This window comes from Penicillium expansum (assembly GCF_000769745.1).
Source record: "Penicillium expansum strain MD-8 chromosome Unknown contig83, whole genome shotgun sequence".
In the NCBI taxonomy this organism is placed as follows: Eukaryota; Fungi; Ascomycota; class Eurotiomycetes; order Eurotiales; family Aspergillaceae; genus Penicillium; species Penicillium expansum.
Genome location: NW_015971356.1, coordinates 24,887 through 46,829, shown reverse-complemented (window position 1 = coordinate 46,829; position 21,943 = coordinate 24,887). Strand labels below are relative to the sequence as shown.

General features: G+C 50.0%; 6 protein-coding genes across 6 annotated transcripts; 3 read left to right on the top strand and 3 right to left on the bottom strand.

The window, feature by feature from the left end:
* Window positions 1–627: 627 nt before the first annotated feature.
* PEX2_029210 (CENP-S family protein) lies at window positions 628–1,157 on the bottom strand (the record flags this gene model as incomplete). The annotated part of the gene is made up of 4 exons (XM_016740196.1): window positions 628–751; window positions 855–888; window positions 951–1,074; window positions 1,125–1,157. 4 exons carry the CDS (start codon window positions 1,155–1,157, stop codon window positions 628–630), a joined length of 315 nt encoding a protein of 104 aa, XP_016597318.1.
* A 361-nt stretch (window positions 1,158–1,518) lies between these two features.
* PEX2_029200 (uncharacterized protein) lies at window positions 1,519–2,091 on the top strand (the record flags this gene model as incomplete). The annotated part of the gene is made up of 1 exon (XM_016740195.1): window positions 1,519–2,091. One exon carries the CDS (start codon window positions 1,519–1,521, stop codon window positions 2,089–2,091), a length of 573 nt encoding a protein of 190 aa, XP_016597317.1.
* Window positions 2,092–2,478: 387 nt separating this feature from the next.
* Window positions 2,479–6,111, bottom strand: PEX2_029190 (DDB1/RSE1 family protein; the record flags this gene model as incomplete). Its single annotated transcript, XM_016740194.1, has 4 exons — window positions 2,479–2,781; window positions 2,849–3,295; window positions 3,345–5,931; window positions 6,017–6,111. 4 exons carry the CDS (start codon window positions 6,109–6,111, stop codon window positions 2,479–2,481), a joined length of 3,432 nt encoding a protein of 1,143 aa, XP_016597316.1.
* A 569-nt stretch (window positions 6,112–6,680) lies between these two features.
* cprA (NADPH--hemoprotein reductase cprA) lies at window positions 6,681–8,829 on the bottom strand (the record flags this gene model as incomplete). The annotated part of the gene is made up of 2 exons (XM_016740193.1): window positions 6,681–6,977; window positions 7,039–8,829. 2 exons carry the CDS (start codon window positions 8,827–8,829, stop codon window positions 6,681–6,683), a joined length of 2,088 nt encoding a protein of 695 aa, XP_016597315.1.
* A 3,470-nt stretch (window positions 8,830–12,299) lies between these two features.
* PEX2_029170 (putative cell morphogenesis protein (PAG1)) lies at window positions 12,300–19,694 on the top strand (the record flags this gene model as incomplete). Its single annotated transcript, XM_016740192.1, has 1 exon — window positions 12,300–19,694. One exon carries the CDS (start codon window positions 12,300–12,302, stop codon window positions 19,692–19,694), a length of 7,395 nt encoding a protein of 2,464 aa, XP_016597314.1.
* A 738-nt stretch (window positions 19,695–20,432) lies between these two features.
* PEX2_029160 (Dehydrogenase, multihelical) lies at window positions 20,433–21,747 on the top strand (the record flags this gene model as incomplete). Its single annotated transcript, XM_016740191.1, has 3 exons — window positions 20,433–20,589; window positions 20,694–20,884; window positions 21,013–21,747. The coding sequence occupies 3 exons, from the start codon at window positions 20,433–20,435 to the stop codon at window positions 21,745–21,747; spliced, it is 1,083 nt and encodes a 360-aa protein (XP_016597313.1).
* Window positions 21,748–21,943: the final 196 nt, after the last annotated feature.

Sequence of the window (21,943 nt, the reverse complement as noted above, 5' to 3'; positions counted from 1 at the left end):
TGGGGGAAATGTGATTAAAATTGGGTCTACCGCATACACATGGTATATCATCATCTTGGTAAGATGAAGTCTGTGAGGTAGCAAGAACGAGGTGCGGTCTAGGTGGGATGAGAACAAATATCTGCCCAGATGCTAGGCTGCGTAACCCAGCATAACTCCGGGCTAGCCCGTGTTACCCAAATAATCTCAAGGAAATGGTGCTGCTGCCCGGAGGAAGTACAGCCTTAGTCACGAGTAGCTTCGCGATCTCGATCTGGGTGAAGAGCCTAGCTTCGGCCCGGACAAGGGGCGCATTGGTGGATAAGGAATAACCCACTAATGTGAGTCGTAGAGTGGCATCACTGCCGTAGTGCGGACGCTTGGGCCTGGCCGATGCCCCTGTTGCCTAACAGGCTGTACAAATCGAGCAAGTCTTGGAGAAATGTCAGATACATGGTCATCAGTGCAAAATGCTGGCCTTGTAAACGTCCAGGGATGTCTTCCAATGATAACCCTATTAAGGTCCCATATTTCAACTTACATTTTGATTCACTTGGGAATCACGGAATTAAGAGCGATACAATCCTCGGCAATGGGCTGTGAGACTACACGGTAGCTTCTTATCGAAGCCGTCCGATAGCCCACCCTTCAGGAGTCTTCCTGGCGTTGCTTTTCTTGTTCAACGAAAGCACGGAGAATCGAATCTAGTCCTTCATTGCGGCGAGCAAGTAGCATCACGTCAGACACATTGACGGTAGATCTCCCGGCGTGTCTATATCAGAAAATAAGGTTAGTACATTTCTTGTTAGACATATTATCCGACAGGAATAATAGGAACACTTCACTACTCCATCGCAGCAATAGTGCCTACTTACTTGGCAAAGGATTCTAGATCCTGGCTGATCGTCTCTGCAAATAGTCAGTTACAAGGACCAAAATCTGCGAACTTGACATAAAACAGCGACACATACCTATCTGAGCCCAAACCATCTCTGTCAACGCACCAATAAACTGTGGAGTGGCATTGACGCCTAGCTTGATAGTCTCCTCATCCACAATCTTGCCGATGGACAACCACAGCGCAGATTTCAAGCGCTACAAAATAGAGTTAGCCATATATATGACAATATCCTACTGACACTGACCTCCTCCAAACTAGCCTCTTCAGTCTGCTCCATGGTGATGAGAGATAGTGCAAGACAACAAGCCGAGCGCGTCCCTATATAAAACTCACGACATCTGATTGGCCAACGACGCGTCCGCGGATTAACGGCTAATCCGGCACACAGGCCACGCTAACCCCAAACGGGCATTTCTCGTTGCCGGAGCCGCGGAATATCAAAGAAGCGCAAAGCAATCGCGGATCCTGTCAATTAATCCCTCAATTCTTAATATTTTACAAAATCTCTCTACCTTGCTCTTATCTACCTCTGGCTGTCCTCTTTTACAAACTCCCACCCCATTCTGCGGGTAGCCACCGAGCTCCCACCTCTCTCTCCAAACCCTCAAACCAAACCCCAAAAAACCACATCATCCACCATGTCCACACCCCAGTCCGACCTGAGCGAAAAGGCCGCAGCCGCGGCCAGTGATTTCTTCGGCCAACTATACGCCTTCTTCGAGTTGGTCGTGACCCGCTTCTTCAAAAATGGCTACGCCTCCATCGCGCAGATGAGTGGCAAGCGCTGGACAAAAGTCATTGGCAGCGTGGTCTTCTACCTAATCATCCGACCCTACATCGAGAAGACATTTAAGTGGATGCACGACCGCGACCGTCGCAAGGAGAAGGAGAAGCGCGAGAAGGAGAGAGCGCAGTTTGGAAAAGTCAAGGTGTCGCCGAACTCGCTGCGTGCCGGTGGCGACGGCGGAAAGGGGAAGGTCCTTGGTGAAGTCGATAACACGGATGATGAGCTGGAGGATGAGGAGGATCTTATGGCGGCTGCTAGTGGTGTTCCTGAGTGGAATGATATGGCCCGCAAGCGTCAGAAGAATTATATCAAGCGTGTCAAGAAGGATCAGCGCGCTGAGGATTTGAGTCGGGATCAGATTATGGAGTTGTTGGATTGGAGTGAGGAGGAGGATGTGGATATTAAGGTCAAGAAGGATCTTTGAGATTTGAGTCGTCTAAAGTCTTTGGGTTGGCCCTCGTGTGTGTGTGTGTGCATTGCATGGTGGATGGGGTTTTTGCTTCTTGTATTTTTTATTAGTAGATTCCAATTTAATAGGACCTCCACGGCCCCTCTAGTTTTTAAGTGAATTCTCCGAACTGCTCGTATCATCGGACATAAGGACTCTCTAGCTGGCACAATAATATAGTTATACTTGGAAGTCATAATTCTACTATTTGCACCTAAAACATGCATCCAATCCAGCCATGTCCGAGCCAGGACTTTTATCCTGAGCCCTTCTAGAAACCAGGCATCACCGCATCTTATCTGTATTCATGAACAGTTCGTAACATGTCGCCAATTCCCCAAGAAATAGGTACCTCACAAGGGATCAGTGAAGCCTCCGCAAGGCCTCAATCATCCTCTTGACCTCCTCAACGTCTGAGGAGCCAACTTCCTGCAAAATCTCCTCTTGCATACTCGGCGTGCAGTTCAAGAACTGCTCAATAAGCTCGCCGTCCACGAACCGGTACGGTGCATCAGCGCTGCGCACCATAGTTCTGAAGCTGCGGAACTTGTCGAATGACAAGTTGCCCAGTGAGTTGACTTTTTGGGAAAGAGTAGCCTGCAGGGTCATAAGGAAATCTTGATGTTCGGGGTTGATAACGGCAAAGAGGAAAATGGAGCCCTCGACCTTTAATGAATAGGTTAGTAAAGGGGCCTTTGATGCCAGTCAACCCTGTCAATTGGAGTGAACTTACTGTCGCCATGAACGCCCGCGGTGTCACCGTAACGCTGGAAAGTTGTGGAATATTGACTGGTCGGATACGATTGACCATCTCCCCTAGTGAAATCTCGCTAGTAGGAATCAGCCTGTGCTTGTCCTGCGCGGTGACACCATTCATATTCCGCGAGAGAACAATCAGGTTTCCTTCGGCGTCGCTCTGGAGGAATGTCTCGTCCCCGACGCAGGCAATTGCCGTACTCCAGACGGTCTGATAGTGACGACCGACTTCAGTCAGCTTGGCAGGCTCCCCAGCGTGGCCCGGTGTATATCTGACAAGGCAAAGGCTCTTCATGAGATCTCCCACTGCAATTAGGTTGTCGACGACTGTTACATCGACTGGTGCGGTGGAGGTCCGGTATGCAGCGAGCTTCTCGAGCTTCATCGGTCCAACATTATTGATTTTGACTCTATACACAACGACCTAGATATCGTCAGCAGAGAGTTCAACAATACAGTTGATCAGTACTCACAGTCTTAACAAGTGCCGCAACAACACAATCACCCATCATGGCAAGAGCCCGACAGGCGCCCATAACTGGTAGCTCAGCGACTTGGCTCAGCTTGCGGCCATGGTCGACTTCTAAAATGAGGATCCGCCCGCGGATCGATTCCTCCTGGTCTTCGTCTGCGAATGCCGTGCCGACAACAAATCGGTCCTTCATGATCTCCTTTCCATTTTCATCTTTCCCTGCCGGGAGCTCAGCACGAACAACACTCTCCACCAGTTCATCAGGGCCCAGTTCCAACGCATCAAGACGCCGGAACATAATCTCATCTGCAAGGACAAAGTGGCTCTTGACAACCTCGGCGCCATTCTCGAGCTTGCGATCAATCGTGCCAATTCCAAAGGCTTTCTCAGAAGGGGAGTATGCAACACGACGGACAGTCGAGCCCATTGGTAATGTTTGAATTTGGGTTGTGCGTTCTCTGTCAACCAGCGCGATCTTCAACTCTTTCTCGGTTGCCACAGCGATAGAATCTGGGAATGCCTCTGCGTTCAAATGGCACACCCGGGATGCGCCCTTGGAATTCACTGCAGAGTAGATTATCCGGCCCTCGGAGCCGTAGATCAAGCTGGGATTCTCGCAGGTAGCGAAGACATTGTATAGACCATCACCCTTGGGAAGTTTCTTGAATGTGGGTTGTTCGGAACCAAGAATCAGCTTGTTCATCTCACTTAGGGAATAGTCTTTTGGGTTTAGGGAGAATGTAATGACACAGCCATCAGCCATGGAGATGAAGAGGGTAGGCTGGCTGTCTGCGAGCACTTCGGCTACAAGAACTGATCGAGGGAAGCTCTCCCCAGTAGGGCCTAGGGATTTTGTCTGAAGAACAGTAAAGTCCTTAATAGCCAGTATTGATATCTTGGCTGATTGTGGGAACCCAGCGATGAACACCCCTGTTGGTGTTGATGGGACAGTCAGGCCAGAGATTTGCTGGTCGGCGCCGAGATCCTTCTGCGTAATTATTTTGACATTGTCCCTGATATCAAAGGATGCCACAATCTGGCCACTGATAACGAGAACCAGATGGTCCTCGTTGGCTGACACGGCAGTGATCAGCTTCTGGTCCTGAGGTGCCCATTCAAATGTCACCATTCCACTTTCTAGATCAGCCACCAGCACTCGCTGTTCTGTGACCTGAAGAATACGGCCACCCTGGAGTCTTGTGGCGAGCAAAGTAGATTCTGTGAGTGAAAGCCCCAGGAAGTTATCCAACTCTTCAACTTCACCATCGGGACTAAATTGGAACACACGGGTTTCGTCAACAAATGTAACAATAAGCGTGTCCAGGTAGTCGCCTTTGCTCCGAGTTTGCATTCCCCAGAGATCAGTGATGTGCTCTATTTCTCCTAACACACCCAACTCTTCCATGCCCACACCACTGCGCACACTGCGTAACGTTCCGTCATCAAATGCCCCGGAGCCCGTCACAATTCGAGCCTGGCCGGACGAAAACTCATGCGTTTGGCTCTCATTCGTACGGTTCCCAAGATCCATGATAGTGAAGTCAAGAATCGGTGCGATATTAGACAATGTCTGGATGACCTCGAAGGAGCTTCCATCGAGGCGGAGGACCTGCGAGTCGCCATGATGCGAGCCAACAAACAACACACCTCCACCAAGGTATACTAGCACCGATGCACGAGCTGTCTTGCCCAGAAACTCAAGCTTCCAGTCATCGATTCCGCCCAAGTTATTCAGGATGAAAGACAGGAAGAATAGCCTCCCATAGTCATCAGCCAATAGCCACCGCTGACTATCGACCTTCTCCCAGGCCACGAAGACCGTCGCCTCGTCAAGATGCCGCGTAATCACATCATTGGCATTATCGTCGATGTACTTGATCGACGTCTCCCCAAGCACAATGAGACCTCCCAACGGAGCCGGGATAGGGATCAGATGCGACGATCCAAGATCAAGCTCCTGTCCGAATTCACCCCCCTCCAACTTCGGCACCTCTTTGAAAGTAGCATCGGCCGGAGTCCCCGAAGTGCCCGGCGTAAAATCCAACTCGCGGATTCGAAGCCGTACCTTCTGCTGGTTATCTTCGTAGAGCAGTGCCAACCAAGGACTAGATTCCGAATGCAAGAATGCCGAGGATCGAACGAAGAGCTCATCGATACGGGATGTAGTCGGCTTGTCAAGCTCTCCCACTTGTAGCGGCACGTCAGCCTGGGACCCTACCATCGACATCCGGCCTCTTTTTTTCGTCGGCTGTACGATCGGCACGACCACTATCACGCCCTCATATACTTCTAGCGTCATAAACCGTCCCGTAGGATCAATCAGACATCGTGGTGCGCATTGGGACTCTCGAGACGAGGGCTCGGCGATATCGACACAGGTACGCGCTGTTTTGATATCATTTGATTCACGGTCCCATGTTATCGTGAAATAGTTGTATTGGTCTGTGCCGACGAAGAGGTGGTCGGTTGGTGAATTAGTGGGTGCGGGTAGGCGCGCGAGCATAGTGACCCGCGCATTCAGAGCACGAGTCGCCAATAAAACGATTCCATCCGGAGTGAGCGTGTAGAACTCGAGACGACTGGCTTTTCTGTGGGTTCGTGGGATCGTTAGCTGGCGTGCTCATAGTCTAGGTCGGCTTGGATTCCGTAGCTTCGCGGGAGGATGGGACTCACGCTACGACTAGGCACTCTTCGTCTGGAGAGAAAAAGTTGAGCTTGACTGCATGACGTATGCTGCTTGCCCGGTGGATGGGCACGACATAGGCCATCGTAGTTCAATAACCCGCGGTATCAGACAGCGCGGAGCTGGGTGGGCTTAAGGTTCGTCGCACCACCCTGCGGGGATGAAATATGAGAGTAAGAGGGGAAGGGGATTGATATGGAGAAGGCTGATGGCGCTGGATTATGGACTGCACATATCTCTAAATCAACTCAGTTGAGGCTAAGATTGCTCGGTCGGGTGTGGGAGGATATGAGAGAAGTGGAGGTTCCCGTGCAAATGACGTCTAACTAAAGTCCGCGCTTACAACCGAAAACATCCATACAGGTGTTCAAACTTCCAATTGAATAGATAGTTACATACATGAAATATCAGACTTCCAATCCGATAAAAAAGAGGAAAAAAATTAAATTCCTTTTTAAATTCACAAGTCTAAAATCATACCCCGCCTAGGCGTCAGTCCATAACTAGCAAACTCAAGGTCCTCGACATGAGGCCAATGCTAGGGAAACATGCAGCGCGAATGAAACAAAAGGCGTATCGAACAAAATGATAATATATAGGCACGATCATCTAAGTGTGGTTGCGAGTGCAAAGAAGTGTTCATCAATCATGAAATCAAGACCAGACGTCCTCCTGGTAGCTGCCGCTGCTACGCATGTGCTTGACCATCTCCTCGCCCTTCTCGGCGGGCAAGCCCCGTTGCTGGGCAATGATGTGGCCAAGGACAAGGTTGACCTCACGGGCCATGTTGGCAGCATCACCGCAGACGTAGAAATTGGCCTTCTGCTTGAGCAGCTTGCTGACGAGCTCGGCGTTCTCCTTCAGGCGGTGCTGGACGTAAACCTTCTCGGATCCCTCGCGGGAGAAGGCAGTAATAATCTTCAGGGAGTCACCCATTTGATCTTGGAAGGTCTGAGGGAATCATGTCAGTGTGAAAGTTCAGATTTGAGTTGTAATGGGGTTATTTTCTTACCTTGAATTCATCCTTGTAGATGAAGTCCTCGTTGCTCTTACGGCATCCAAAGAACAAAAGCGTTGTGCCAACCTTCTCCCCCTTGGCAGCAAGAGCAGCACGTTCCTGGATGAAACCACGGAAAGGCGCGACACCGGTACCGGGGCCAACCATAATGATAGGCTTGGACGGGTCGGAAGGCAATTTGAAGTTGGAGTGACGAACGTGGACAGGCACGTGGATACCATCGTACTTGTTGCGAGGACCGGTGATCGAGTAAGTCAGGCCGTGGGGATCGGGTGACGGGTCGCCGTTCTGCTTCTGCTTGAGAGCCAAGAGGTAGTTGGTGGTGACACCTTTAACCATGTGCGAGGCACCCGGCAGACGAACAGACTCGACGACAGCAGTGATGCTGATCTTATCCTTTTGAACCAGAGAAGACGAAGAGATAGAGTAGTACCGGGGTTGGAGCTTGTTGATACCTTCAATGAGCAGCGAGAACGGAACGGCAGTGAACGGCTTAGAAGTGATGCTTTGGAGCGCCTGAGAAATGGTGAAGCATTGGTTGGTGATTTTCTCGTGGAAGTAATCCTTATCGTTACCCAGGCGGACAATCTCGGCTTTGCTCTCCTCATCGGGAGCGAAAGCAGCGAGGGTCGAGACAAACTGACGAGAGACGGGGGCGCTCACTTCCATGTAGTAGCGGACAGCGGCATCATAGGTGGTCGGGGTAGGAATAGGGACCTTGGCCGTGACATCAATACCCTTGACGTTGATCACCGAGTGGCGCTTCTCCTCAATACCAAAGACCTGAAGGAAGCGATCGACCTCGGCACCAGCGTTCGTGGGCCAGATAGCGATGTGATCACCAGTCTGGTAGCTGAGGTTGCTACCAGCGATGCTGATTTCCATGTGCAGACAGTTACGGTCCTTGACGGTGAACAGTTCGGAGGATTCGACAATCGGGGCGATGTAGGGGTTGTGCGCGGAGTAGGGACCCTTGGCGCGACCCTCACGGTGGGAGGCAGTGGGCTCACCCAAGTAGACGGACTCCTCCTCGGGGGATTTCTCATCATCCTCGACAACGGAGAATACGGCTTCGTAGACAGCTTCACGTTCCTGGAGATTCATGGCGTCCGACAGAGCAGCCCACATGGGCTCCTTCCAGGCCAGGAAATCCTCTTCCATGGTTCCGGCGCCATCGTCGCCCTCGCCAGCAGTTCCAATGCGCTGCGCACCAAGTTTGGTCAGAGCGGTATCAACCTGACGGACCATGGCGTTGTAGTGTTCATAGGTGTTGTTTCCCAGGCCGAATGTAACATACTTCAACGACGACAGAGGCTTGTCTTCGGCGGAGGCGCCGCTCTCGAAGGCGACGTCCTCACCGGTGAAAAATTGATAGAACTCCACGGCGTTGTCGGTGGGCTCACCCTCGCCGTATGTAGCCAGTACGAAGAATGCAACCTTGTCATCGGGGAATTTGTCCAGGTTTTCGTAGTCATAGTCCTCAATGTCGGCGACCATAGTCTTCAGTCCGAAGCGCTGAGAGCCTTCCTTAGCGAGTCGAGATGCGTAATCCTCTGCAGTACCAGTCTGGGAGCCATAGAATATCACACAGTTCTTGCTTGTCTCCTCCATCTTCTCCACGATGTCGCGGGTTTTGCCGCTCTTAGCGGCCCCATTCAGGGTGGCGGCCGAGGAGGCATATGGGTCTTTGGGGACGGCCCAGTAGCTACCCTTGGTGAAGTAGGCCACGCTACCCACCAACAGGGCCACCAAGACGACCAAATCGAGTGTATCAAGTTGGGCCATTATGGTGTGTGGTGCGTATCGCGCGGGGAGCAGGGGGGTTTATTGTGGCGCGAATTCCCGCCGGGAGGGGAGAATTGGTTCAATGTGTTCCAAGGCCGGGAGAGCAAACACAAAAGTAGTCGATGAAGAGTAAAATGTAATACTTTGGCAAGTATGGCCCCCCGACAAAGAGCCCTAAATGGAGTGTATGTTGTACAGGATAGAAAGAAGAAGAGAGAAGCCAACAGGTGGTCTGATCCACCCGTGCTAGGTTTCCGGGCTTTCTGTGGATCTTGACGGGCAAATCTCACCGCTGTCTGCTTACGTTGACTCCGAGTATGAAGTACAGATGAAAAAGTACTGTGTGGAAAAAGCCATGAGAAAATAGAAATGATTTGAGAAAAAGAAAAATAGAAAATAGAAAATAAGAAAGACACTCAGACCACCCAAGCCCTTAGTTTTATATATGAAGTCTGAATATGGGGGGAATGGCCGAGGGCAATCGGAAGCAATATCGGCCACGACCTATTACATACAAAAAGTACAAAGATACCCGGCAGTTCTCTCGCAGTTCTTCCCCAATGTGTCAACAGAGATATTCCCCGGGGCCAAGCTTGGAATGAAAGGCGGAGCTCGGGTAGGAGAGGGGAGCGGCAAGGCCGCTCGGGAGATAACAGAGGAATACAGCGGTGTCAATTCATATGCGGAATGGTTTCCGCATTCATCTTCTATGCGTCTCCAAGGAGTACGGAGTAGAAGAGGATTGTTCCCGGCTTGTTTCCCTAACGTGGCGAATTTCCTTTCTGGGCTCTCGGATCCCGGCTTTGCGACATGCGGGGAAGATCATTGTACGGTTAGTACGGTAAGTACGATATATGCCAACTCAAACTCTTCATGTAGGATGTTGTCATAGAGCCTCGGCATATGCTTCTTTTTCGTATTTCGTATATATTATTCCCCTGGTACATAGAGACTTCACCTATAATTTCACCCATAATATATATATTTCGAAGCAAGTATACCATTGAACATCTTCGAGATATTCAAACTATTCTTCAAGTATTTATTCCTCTAACTATTTCGCCGTGTGCTATTGGAAAGAGCAATGCCCCCGATATCCCGACCTCGTATATATATGTAGCAGTATAGTATTCCTTCCTTGAAATTCTGTCAATGTAGGTACCGGATTTTAGGCGCATGCGGATTTCCCGATCGGGCGCCGCTGCTTTATGCTGAGCGGCCTATAGATAGCTAATCAGAAGCCGCGTACCTAGGTACCTATAAATAGTGAAAACTTGTCGCTGTTTCCTATTTTTTTCTGCTCCGTGCCCCAACGGAGGTAAGTACGGTCTCCCATTTCCCAGAGTTTCCTTCGAAGGTTCTCGACTAGACTATCCATCTGAGGGTTAAGCTGAGCGCGAAAGGAGATCCATTCCATAGATTCGAGTGAGGCCATCTCTGTAGGAACAAACGATGCGAAATTCTTTCCATCGGGGTACCAACCAGCGGGTCGACAAGCAATACGCTCACTTCTCCTCGTCTGTCTCGTGGATTCCAAACGAACCACGTCCTGGCCTGGAATGCTGTTGTTGTTGTTGTTGTTCATTGTGTGTTCAATCTCCACGGGCGTCTGAAACACTGGATGTTGTATTTTAGACGGTTTAGAGACTGGAAGAAGAGAAATTCCATCAGAGAGTTGGTGACGCTGGTTTGTACGGAGCGAAACCACATATGTTGCATCCTTCACAAGCTCTGCTCTCCAGTCTTCGACACCCTCAATATTGATCTGTAGGTTTGATTTCCAGAAGAGCAAACCAGTAAAAGATCGATCTCCAGATTTGTTGAGATGGCGAAGGGTGTGGTCCACGGCCCAATATAGCACCTGAAAAACAGAGACTGTCGAGACATACATCAAGGACTTTCCCCATAGTGTTGATGCTCGGCATAGTATAGAACATGTTGAAAGTAATAAATGATAGACAGTGAATAAATAGGAATTTGGTAAAGACATTAGTCGAATCCGTGGGGACTCCTAAGGTCTTCGGTCAAACTTTCTTGCCATCCAAAATATGGAGAAATCAGCCTTCATACTCCGGATTAGGCTGATTCTGCGGGGTGAAATAGAGGAAGCAAGTGTCAGACAAAGTGCCCGTAGTTAGCTCAAAAGACTACAACATAGGGGTGAGCACTAAAGCGAAAAGGGAAAGCCATTTCAGCCTTAAAGTTCGATATAGGTATAGCCCGTGTGTAGATCCCTTATAAGATCGAAAGATATGTATGCAATTGTCCAAACATAAAGCGATATTAACATAGTACATGTGAGATCTACAGTCTTCTCTCCACGCGTTCTCCAGAGACATTTCAAGTATTTCAAGTTTCAAAAGAACAGTCTCATTCTACCCCGCTCGGCATTTGAAACCATTCGATCCGTGTTCCCCTGAGATCTTTGTTCCTTCACACCGGCAACTCCTTGACTATGACCCGTAGACATGAGATATAGAATATATTAGATAAGATATCAGACGATAATTTTACATACGTTCCAATTCTTATAAAACAAGAAAGGAAAAGAAGTTAAGACCAAAAATAAAAAAAAGGTCCAGCTAATGAGATGGTAGTGCGGCTCTGTGGGGCGACGTAACAGCCAAGGCTAAGCACCCGGGCAGCCCTGGAGTGCCCGACGGGACCTGAAGGAGTTAGAGGAGTACCTAGTTATAGATATGTACATATGTACATTTGTACCTACGTAATATAAAAAGGAAAGGAATAATTCATGGCTATGCACTATGAAGTAGTTTAAATTAAAAATTAAATTGAATTACTACAACATATATATATACATGTTGTAAATATTGAATCCAAAAATATATCCTTCCATCTGATATGAGGCTTAATAATAATCCTCCCACCCCCCAAATACCCGTGCGCCCGATAAAAACATCAAGCTCTCTCACCTTATGTCTTCACACCCCTTGGCTTCTTGAATTGGCTATGTGCAGCTTACCTTTGATTCTTGAAACGGCTGCTTGCAGGTTTGAGCAATGAGGTTTTCATAATCTCTAATAGTACGTCTTGCAAACACTATCGTTATCGGAGCAAACGGACTCGATCTGACATTTGAATCTCTAGTGGCTTCATACTCTGCCAAAGCTGGCCCAGGCCAGACAATCCTGCCCCTCATCCCTGACGACATTAAGTCTGCATCACACCATAATCTCGCATCTCCATCGGAACACCGAGGGACCAGGACCGCCCAGTCCACTCCTTTGCACAGTCGCGAATCCTCTTCCGTCCGAGGAAGACCAGTTGATCCCTCCACCCTCGCCCCTATTCAGCCCCGACGCGGTCACTCCGGTTCCAAGAGTCCCGAAGTATCGGGCGTCCGACCTCCAGGATATGAAGTAGGATTAGAAAGACGGCCCTCCAACTCGTATGGTCATCACCGGCAGACCTCCATCGTACATGGTATGCAGCATTCACGGAATACGAGCATGGCCGGATCAACCGCTTCCACGAGCCCTTTGAGCCCTGAGCTTATTGCCTCCCTCGGTCGCGGCGCGTTTGACGAGGCCACCCTTCCTGCGAAATTCGACCCTCTCGATACACACTCGGGTTATTCCACACCATCCGGAATATCCACTAGTCATGGGTTGCCGCCAACATTGAGTACGATCCAAGACAATGACACAGCACTGAGGGAAGTGAGCCCCGCCGCCATACTTCACAACCGAATGAACTCTGGGGGAAAACTAAGACGCGAGCGGTCAGATAGTCGTTCACAATCCAAACATCACTCGGAATCAAAGACTGTTGGGGAATATGCATTGCACCATTTATTCAACTCCTTCGTTGGGCAAGCAGACAACAAGATCAACCAGGCCATCATGAAGCTGGGGGAATCCGATGCCCCCGTCGAGGAGGTTTGCGGTCCAGGAGCAGATCCGACATTTGATCAATTGATATCGGCTTTAGGACATATCGCTCGGCAAAAACCGAAACCGCTGATTGATACAATCATGTTCTGGCGCAAGGCTAAAGGAGATGCTGCTATTACAGCGAGACAGATGTTGAATGAGCCAAAACCCTCGCCCGCTGCCACAGAGAATGGCCCCCTCTTGCGCCGCAATACCGAGCCGACACAGCCTGCTGATCCCGCTGCTACTGCAGAACGGGCGCAGCAACCAACGCCCTTGCTCGGTCGTCCCGAAGAGGTCGCTTTGATAGAGCGACGCGCAACGGTCTCGGTATACTTAGTATGTAGAGTGTTGATTGAGATCTTTAACCAGAGTAGCCTGGCTTCAATCACTTTCGATATGGCAGACCGCCTAGAAGACATTGTGTTTGGCCAGGTGAAGACCTCTGACCCGGACCAGATCTCGGCATCACCTCTGCGGATGGCTAATTGGAGAATCTATGGCCAATTGTTGGGTATCATGAGTGAATCCAATTTCTCTGGCGTCGCTGGTCGTTACTTGACGGAACTCGAGCGCTATCAGAAGGAGGAAGTTGCCCGGGGGCCATCTCGCGAGGGTGATTCAAAGTCGGAATTGCTGATCCTCTGCATGCGATATCTGCGTTTGCCTATGACTTCGGAAGGGTGGCCCAAGTCTTGTGATTTCATGCGATCATTGGCACGCTTGTTTGTCAATGCCCACGGGCAGCGTATCAAACAGGCATACTGCTACGTGATTGAGAAACTTCTTCTCCCTGTCGCTGCTAACCCGAGCTGTGATCTTTCACTGCCTCGGTGGAAGGAATTCGTGGACCTGATTCAACCGCGCTTGACACAGCTTCTCATCAAGCCTCGTCACTGGGCGTCTTCCTTCTCGTTAAATGTGCTGCTGCTTTGCATATCAAACAAAGAGACTTTCTCTTCCCAATGGCTCTCGATGATTTCGAGCTTGCCTGGACGTTTGAAGGATCGCCCTACTCGTGCACCCGCCCTTCACGCCATCTGTCGTCTGGTCTGGACCTATTTCTTCCGCTTCTCTGACTCCCCCACTACTACTCTTCGCAAGGTTGAAGAAGTGGCAAAGATTGCCCTGCCGACCGGCAGAAAAACGTACATGAGCGCAGAGCCGGTCTTTGCCGATCCGTTGATCCAGCTGATTCAAATCATCGGTTTCAAGCATCCGGATGTCTGTTTCCGTAACATCATTTTCCCTTTGATCAACTCAGATCTGTTCCTATCTGGCAGAGAGTTGAAGATAGAACAGATGGAGCCGGAGAAAATGGTCATTGGAATCCGCGCTTTCCTGGCTACAATGTCTGATTTGGAGACAAGTGACCAACTGTGCCCTCCGATCCCGACTGGCTCGCTCCCAAATCCTTTCACCGACGTTTCAACTCCTGTGTATTTCCATCGACCCCAGCTGCTTAATGAGTACAAAGCGCCTAGTGTGTCTCAGAAGCAAGACCCAACTTTATGGCAACCCGTTAATACCGCAAGACTAAGCGAGAATGTGAAGGAATACTATTTCCGCTTTTGTGAAGTTTTAGGCAAGATCACTTTGCTCTGTGATAACACATTTGGGGGACAGGCAGTTCTGGACGAGAAGTTCGGTGGAACTACACCGAAAACCCCAATATCAGAAGCTTTCAGCTTTGGTCGTCGTGGTGATGACCATGTCACAACACTAGACCAGAAACAAGGCTTCTATGATCTGCTGCATGTGGCAGTCCAAGCTCTTCCTCGCTGTCTCTCCGACCACATCCCATTCAATTCACTCATCAATCTACTTTGCACGGGAACTGCCCATGTCCAGTCAAATATCGCTACTTCCTCGGCGGAGTCTTTGAAGGCCATTGCGCGGCAATTACACGCCCAACAAGTCACAATCGGCTTTGCTAGGTTCATCTTCAATTTTGACGAGCGCTATTCCACCATGTCAGACGAAGGGATGCTTGGACCGGGCCATATCGAGTCCACTCTAAGACTATACGTTGAGTTACTGCAGATTTGGATTGACGAAATCAAGCAGAAAACGAAAGGCGCGGCAGCGATGGATCAACTGGAGAGATCCATTTCTGGGAGCCGAGCCCTGCACCTCGATTTATCGAGTGTCCTCGCCCATGTGGAGGAGATTGAGTCACATGGGCTCTTTTTCTTGTGTTCTCAGTCAAGACGTGTTCGAGCATTTGCCATCACTGTTCTGCGGTTGATCACCGAATTTGACAGCGCTCTTGGAAAGGAAAACACGAGAATCATCCAGATTCTCGAGGCTGATTCTCAGCAAATCCTAGATGTGAACGATGAACATCTGACTGTGGCAGAGCGGAGCCGAATCCAGAAGGGCAAAAGAAGAAGCGCCTCTCAAAATACTCTTATCGAGCTATGTAGCAGTGAAGTATCTTATGATTCAACATTGTGGGCCAAGGTATTTCCCAACATCATCCGCGTCAGCTTTGAGACTTGTCCGTTCGCTGTAACCCTAGGAAGGGAGATTGTATGTGCACGTCTTGTTCAGATGCACAAGATCATCACATCTCTCGCTGAGAGTACAAGATTCCCACTGTATGCCCCCATGGATGCCTACCAGAATCGCCCCGGAAGAAACAATGGAACATCTGAGATCCTTATTGAGCAATGGAAGCTTTACTTGGTCATGGCCTGTACTACTGTCACCAGTGTTGGGGCTCAATCGCAAAGTCAGCTGGCAAATGCCCAACATGCGCGCAAAGCTTCCAAGGGAGCCCATCAGTCTCAAGACAAGATCAGCTCCGCCCGAAGCCTCTTTGCATTTGTTATTCCCCTCCTTGCTGCCGAACGAGATTCCATTCGCAGTGCTATTGTTGTTGCTTTGGGATCTATTCATAAAAATCTCTATCGCACGCTTCTTGAGTCTTTACAGTACGCTGTCACTACCTGCAACGAGGAGGCGAAGATGAGAATTGGCAACCACTACCGCAGCCCCAGCAGCCCCCGTCGAAACCGGAAGACCGATCGCCTGCGCACCGAGGTCACAAATGTTTACAAACTAACGTCTCATTTCCTTCAAGAACCAGAGGTTTACAATGACGACTGGATCGTCAACAACATTGTCACATACGCAAAAGATATTCGAATCTTCCTTAGTGATGCCGAGGTCCAGAATGACTGGGAATTCCAGCGTTTGCGATTCCATTATTGCGGACTGATGGAGGAGATCTTTGAAGGGATCAATCGCACCAAGGATCCTGCTCGCTGGATGCCCTTCGAGTCGCGGAAGTCTGCTTTCTCTCTTATGGAGGACTGGTGTGGATACTCGCCAAACCAATCTCAAATCTCTGAAAGGGAAGAGAATATGCGCAAGTTTTCCATGGCGCGACCACATGAGACCGGTGAAATGAAAAACACCGCTGCTGCTATGGAGATTGAGAAGAAGAATCTACGCGCAGCAGCCTTGAGTGCGATGGCTTTTCTCTGTGCTGGCCCCATCAGCATCACCACTGAAAGCGGTTCTGTCCTGCAATTTGATGTCACTCGCATGCTTTCATGGATTGAAATGATTTTCAACACTGTCAGTGATAAATGGCATGCCATCGGCCGCCGGGCTCTCAAGAACCTCATCACCCACAACCAGGAACATTCTTATCTGATGGAGCGGTCTATAGAGATGTGCTACATTACTGAACGGCCCAAGACCATTGAGAGTTACTTCGAGGTGGTGACGCAGGTCCTTTTTGAATATCCAGACTATCCCCTCGAATTCTGGAGAGTTCTAGGAGCAGTCCTAGTGACACTGGGCAACGAAAAGCGTGAAATCCGAATGAAGTCTGCTAAGCTTCTTCGAAAACTCGAGGAACGCCAGCAGAAGAATTCCAGGCTTCAGGATTTCGATATTAGTATCTCGGACAAGACTACTGCGGTGTACAAGCTGGCCCAGTTCGAAATCTCGAAAAGATTAGCTAGTCAGCATTCTGACTTAGCATTCACTATCTTTTCAGAGTTTTCTTTGCATTTCCGCAGTCTTCAACCAGATAGCCAGCGGAATATGGTTGCTGCGATCCTGCCGTGGGTTCAAACGATGGAGCTACAGGTTGACCCGAATGGCGGCCCTACAGCCAAGTCATACATGTTACTCGCAAACCTCTTTGAGATAACTATTCGTGGTAGTACAGTCCTGCCTAACCAGGTGCAAGCACTGTGGCAGGCATTGGCAACAGGCCCCCATGGGGGTAATGTGCAGCTGGTCCTCGATTTTATCATCAGCATCTGTCTGGAACGCAAAGAGCAGAACTTTGTTGAATATGCTAAGCAAATGGTCGTGTTCTTGTCTGGGACTCCAGCAGGATCAAAGGTCATCGAATTTTTCCTGTTGCAGGTTGTGCCAAAGAACATGGTGCAAGAGCGGAAAGAACTCACTCCACCTCCTCCTGACATCAAAAGCCTGCCGTATGTTGCGGACCTTGGGACCGTGCTCCCTGTCGGGAATAAACAAGCTGGTCTATCCCTTGGACAGGTTGCCCTGATATTCCTCGTTGATCTGATGGTCGCTCCGGTGACTCTTGCTCTGGGTGATGTTGTCAAGCTGATCCACATCGTTCTCATCCTCTGGGATCACTATACAGTCACTGTGCAGGAGCAAGCTCGTGAGATGCTGGTACATCTTATTCATGAGCTGATAGCGGCCAAACTTGAGGACGACGCCCCGGCGGGTGCCCGGCAATCCGTCGAAGACTTTGTGGAATCAATACGTAAGAGCGACCCCGCGGTCGTTTGGGAATACGAAGAGAATCACGGCAAAGAAGAAGAGATCGATGATCGTCGGGTGCCTGCATCTATGGCTTCTGTCACCCGTGACGTCGTCAAGTTCTTTAGCTTTGCTTACGAAGGTATCGGCGACCTGTGGGCCAAGGAGGCATTGAACTGGGCCACCTCGTGCCCGGTGCGACATTTGGCATGCCGCTCGTTCCAGATCTTCCGCTGTATCTCGACATCATTAGACTCGCGAATGCTGGCTGATATGCTTGCCCGGCTTTCAAACACTATTGCCGACGAGGAAACGGATTACCAAACCTTCTCGATGGAGATTCTTACTACGTTGAAGATCATCATCAGCTCCCTAGCACCATCAGACCTTCTGGATTATCCTCAGCTATTCTGGACCACATGTGCTTGTCTCAACACAATCCACGAGACCGAGTTTATCGAGAGTATTGGCATGCTTGAGAAATTCCTCGACCGGGTTGATCTCAGTGATCCAGCTGTGGTGGCTAACCTTATCGAGGGTCAACCACCAAACTGGGAAGGCGGCTTCGATGGTATCCAGGACCTTGTCTTTAAGGGAATGAAATCTTCCGAGTCCTTTGATCGCACACTCGATCTACTTCATACTCTCAGTGGTCTTCCAAACAATGATCTCATCGGAGACGGAACTCGACATCTATTCACTGTGCTGGCTAATCTACCCCACTTCCTTCAATGCTTCAAGGAAGGGTTCAGTGACCCCAAGCCCATCGCTCGTGCTAGCATACTTGCCCGCGTGGCTGAGAATGAGCGATGCCCTCGCCTTGCAGCATCGTTGTTTGGGTTTGCCAACCAGCAGTACAAGACTGCTGGGGTATTCCTCGACCATATCATCACTGAGATCAAGTCATACTACTTCCCCCAGCTGGACTTCCAGTGTCTCATCTTCCTCATGGGACTTCTCACTAACACCACGGATTGGTTCCGCATTAACACAATGAAGATACTCTGTGTCTTGATTCCCGAAGTGGACATGCGGCGCAGTGAGGTCACCTGCCATGGCCCAGATCTGATTTCTCCACTACTCCGGCTTCTACAAACCAATCTCTGTCCTCAGGCTCTGGAGGTTCTGGATCATATCATCACTGTCTCAGGGAACCCAATGGAGCGACAACATCTTCGGATGAGCATGGCATCAGCAGCCTCTTCTCGTGCTATCCGCAAAGAGTACGAGCGAATCCAGAGTCTGTACGGAATTCCCGAACCGACGGGATGGTCGGTTCCTATGCCTGCAACCCAGTCAAACACGACCCGGCACAACGTCCACGCTGTCTTTTACACATGCGTTGAGGCCGAAGACAGGCGAGAGGAAGATGCCATGACACCTGGCGTGGGCGTGGCCTTCCATGCGGACGAATACAGCGACTCGTTCTTCCCAATGAGAGCTGATACCATGAAATCAATCGATACACAGGTTGATGGCAATATGGGAGATATCGTGCAGAAGCTGGACAGCCTAGATGACTTCTTCGAGGATACTGATACAATCACCCCTGTGCTGAACCCTATAGCTCCTCCGATGCTGCGAGGATTCACTGGTAACTATGTGGACACCAACGCACATCTGTACGACCAGCAGACCGCGCCGATTTTGCGGGAATCACTCGGTCGGACAGGTTCTACATCGTCCTTCCATAATGGGCTCGCTGAGTCTCGCCCGCCCAATTTCCGCTTCGATGGCCCGGGTGTATACTCCCCGGTAGCAGCACTACCTCCAAACGGCTCACAGATCCTACGATCTGGATCCCATACCCGCTCTGTCACCTCCCCTGCCAACAATCTCTATGTCCACACCGCTTCCAATGCACCCAATGTCACACTGCCCGTTGGACTCAGCGATTCCGCTTTCCTCTCTGATGATGATCCTGACGAGGTGCATTCAGATCTAGAGGAACGCCCGGTGACCAAGAGGACGATCACTTCACCTGCACCCATGATCCGCAGTGCAACCGATGGACCACACTCCCTGGAATCTATGATTCGCAGCGGCATGCGGAGGCTGACTGGTGGCGCAGCCAACCGAGAAAAGGAGCGACAGCGGGACCTCCTCCGCGCACAACACCGCGCCATTGTGCAAACGTCCAACTCACCCCGTGTCCCAAAGGTACCCGAGGAATATCTCTCAGCACCTACCAGCCACCCGGCATCACCGAGGTGAAACTGCTACATATCTCTGGCCCCTATCATACCTTTCTGCGTGATCTTTTTTGCTATTTATTTTCTGTTGTCAGTCCTTTTCTAGGCTGTCTGGGCATTTCTTGGGAGTTTGGATCACTTTACATACATACCCTTTACTCGTCCATCCACTTCGCCATTGGTCTTGTCTATCTAGCGTTGATCCACGCCTCTGCATCCTGTATAGTCCATGTAGTCATATCCATATCAGGTGTTTTGCATCTCAAAATTCAAGTTTATATATTTGCACAAGGCAATACTTTGGTTGGGAGCTGGTAATGGTTTTTGCATTTTTTCTACAGACCACCTTCCATTCAATGTCCAGCATCGAAGGAGATGCCTAGATGGATATATATATACATACCCAAGTAGATCATACGAAAATTTGATACCCCACATATAGCACGTGATGCGCTTCCCCACGGCTTTCCTAATCCGGTCTTCCCCGCATTTCAGTCTGCAGCGAATGCACATCCATTGTATTTCGGATAGCCACGGTTAAGGGCTATGCGGAGCTGGCATGGTACATCCTAGCTCTTTTAAATATCCTCTTCTCCCCATTTCAGCTTGCCTGAATTCAAACAATCTAACATTGCTCTGCCCCCTTGGACTCGGCATTGTTGACCCATTAACCATCATTGTCTGCGCGTATTAACACTCATCACTTACCATTTCTCTTCGAGATCAGATAGAATCAGGCAGCACTTCACATTCATCAAAAATGAGTCTCCGAACAGCCATGTCCCTCCCGCGGAGAGCGACTTGTTTCCATGCATCCGCAGTGGATCTCCGAGGCTGGCCGTCCAGCAAGGCCCGAGCTTTCTCCACAACTATGCACCGTGATGCGACGTGGGGCTTTGTCGGACTGGGGCAAATGGGTATGTTGTGAGATCACGCAACGAGCACCTCGGATATACAACCTCGGCTATACGATGAACCTTGCGGTTATTTGTATTGCATTCGCATTAGCTGACTACCCTAGGCTACCACATGGCCAAAAACCTGCGCGCCAAGATCCCTGCATCCGACACCTTGATCGTGCGCGATGTCAACGAAGATGTTATGAAACGATTTGCTGCAGAGGCCCGGGAGACCGCACAAAGCAATGGCGCAGGCGCCAATGAAGGCCAAGTCGAGATCGCTCAGAATGCGCGTGAGGTCGCCGAGAAATCGGTAAGTAGTTATCTACCATGTGGGTCTAGCCTGCAGCCGAGCTATTGGCTTTCCTGCATGGACTGTGCTCCATATGTTTGGGTCGTTTTACGGTCTGATACCTATGCTTACTTATGTCTGCCGTTTAGATAGTGATGGTTACCAGTCTCCCGGAGTCTCAGCATGTAATTGACGTATTTCACTCTATCCTTAAACATGGACCGCTGCCACCACTCGAGCAGGAGCGTCTCTTCATTGACGCATCTACCATTGACCCCGTCACATCCAAGGATATTGCAAACGCCATCCACACCACGCAAACTGGCCGCTTTGTGGACGCCCCCGTATCAGGAGGTGTTGTCGGTGCTCGTGCAGGAACGTTGTCATTCATGTTCGGTGCCTCTCCACAGTCAGACGAACTACTTGAGCGTATCCGCGGTGTGCTCGCTTTGATGGGTAAGAAGGCCTGGCATCTTGGTGGGCCCGGTGCTGGCGTTTCCGGCAAGCTCGCCAATAACTACATTTTGGCTCTGAACAATATCGCCACTGCCGAGGCTATGAATCTCGGTGTTCGCTGGGGACTCGAGCCCAAGGCCTTGGCGGAAATGATCAATTCGTCCACTGGTCGTTGCTGGCCCTCTGAGGTTAACAATCCCGTTCCTGGTGTCGTCGAGACAGCCCCCGCGTCGCGTGGATATGAGGGCGGATTCGGGGTGAGTCTCATGCACAAGGATCTTCGCTTGGCTCTTGCGGCTGCGGAGCAGTCTAATACTCCTCTTGCCCTGGGCGCTCACGCTCGTGAGGTGTATAAGGCTGTTGAGGAGGAGCACCGTGGCAAGGATTTCTCAGTGGTTTACAAGTGGTTACAGGAGAAGTCTCAATAAGTCCTTTCCATTTTGAGTGAAGTTCCCTAAGTAACTTCCTTCCTTCGGATATCTCCCCCAATTCATCACTTGCTGCTCTTTCTCATAGATGTGGATTTGAGGATATAAAATTGCAATTTAGCGTTCTCCTTCTTGATGGGATCAAGTCTAGGATTTCCATTTTGTTTTTCTATGTCTTCAGAAGATATGCAAGATT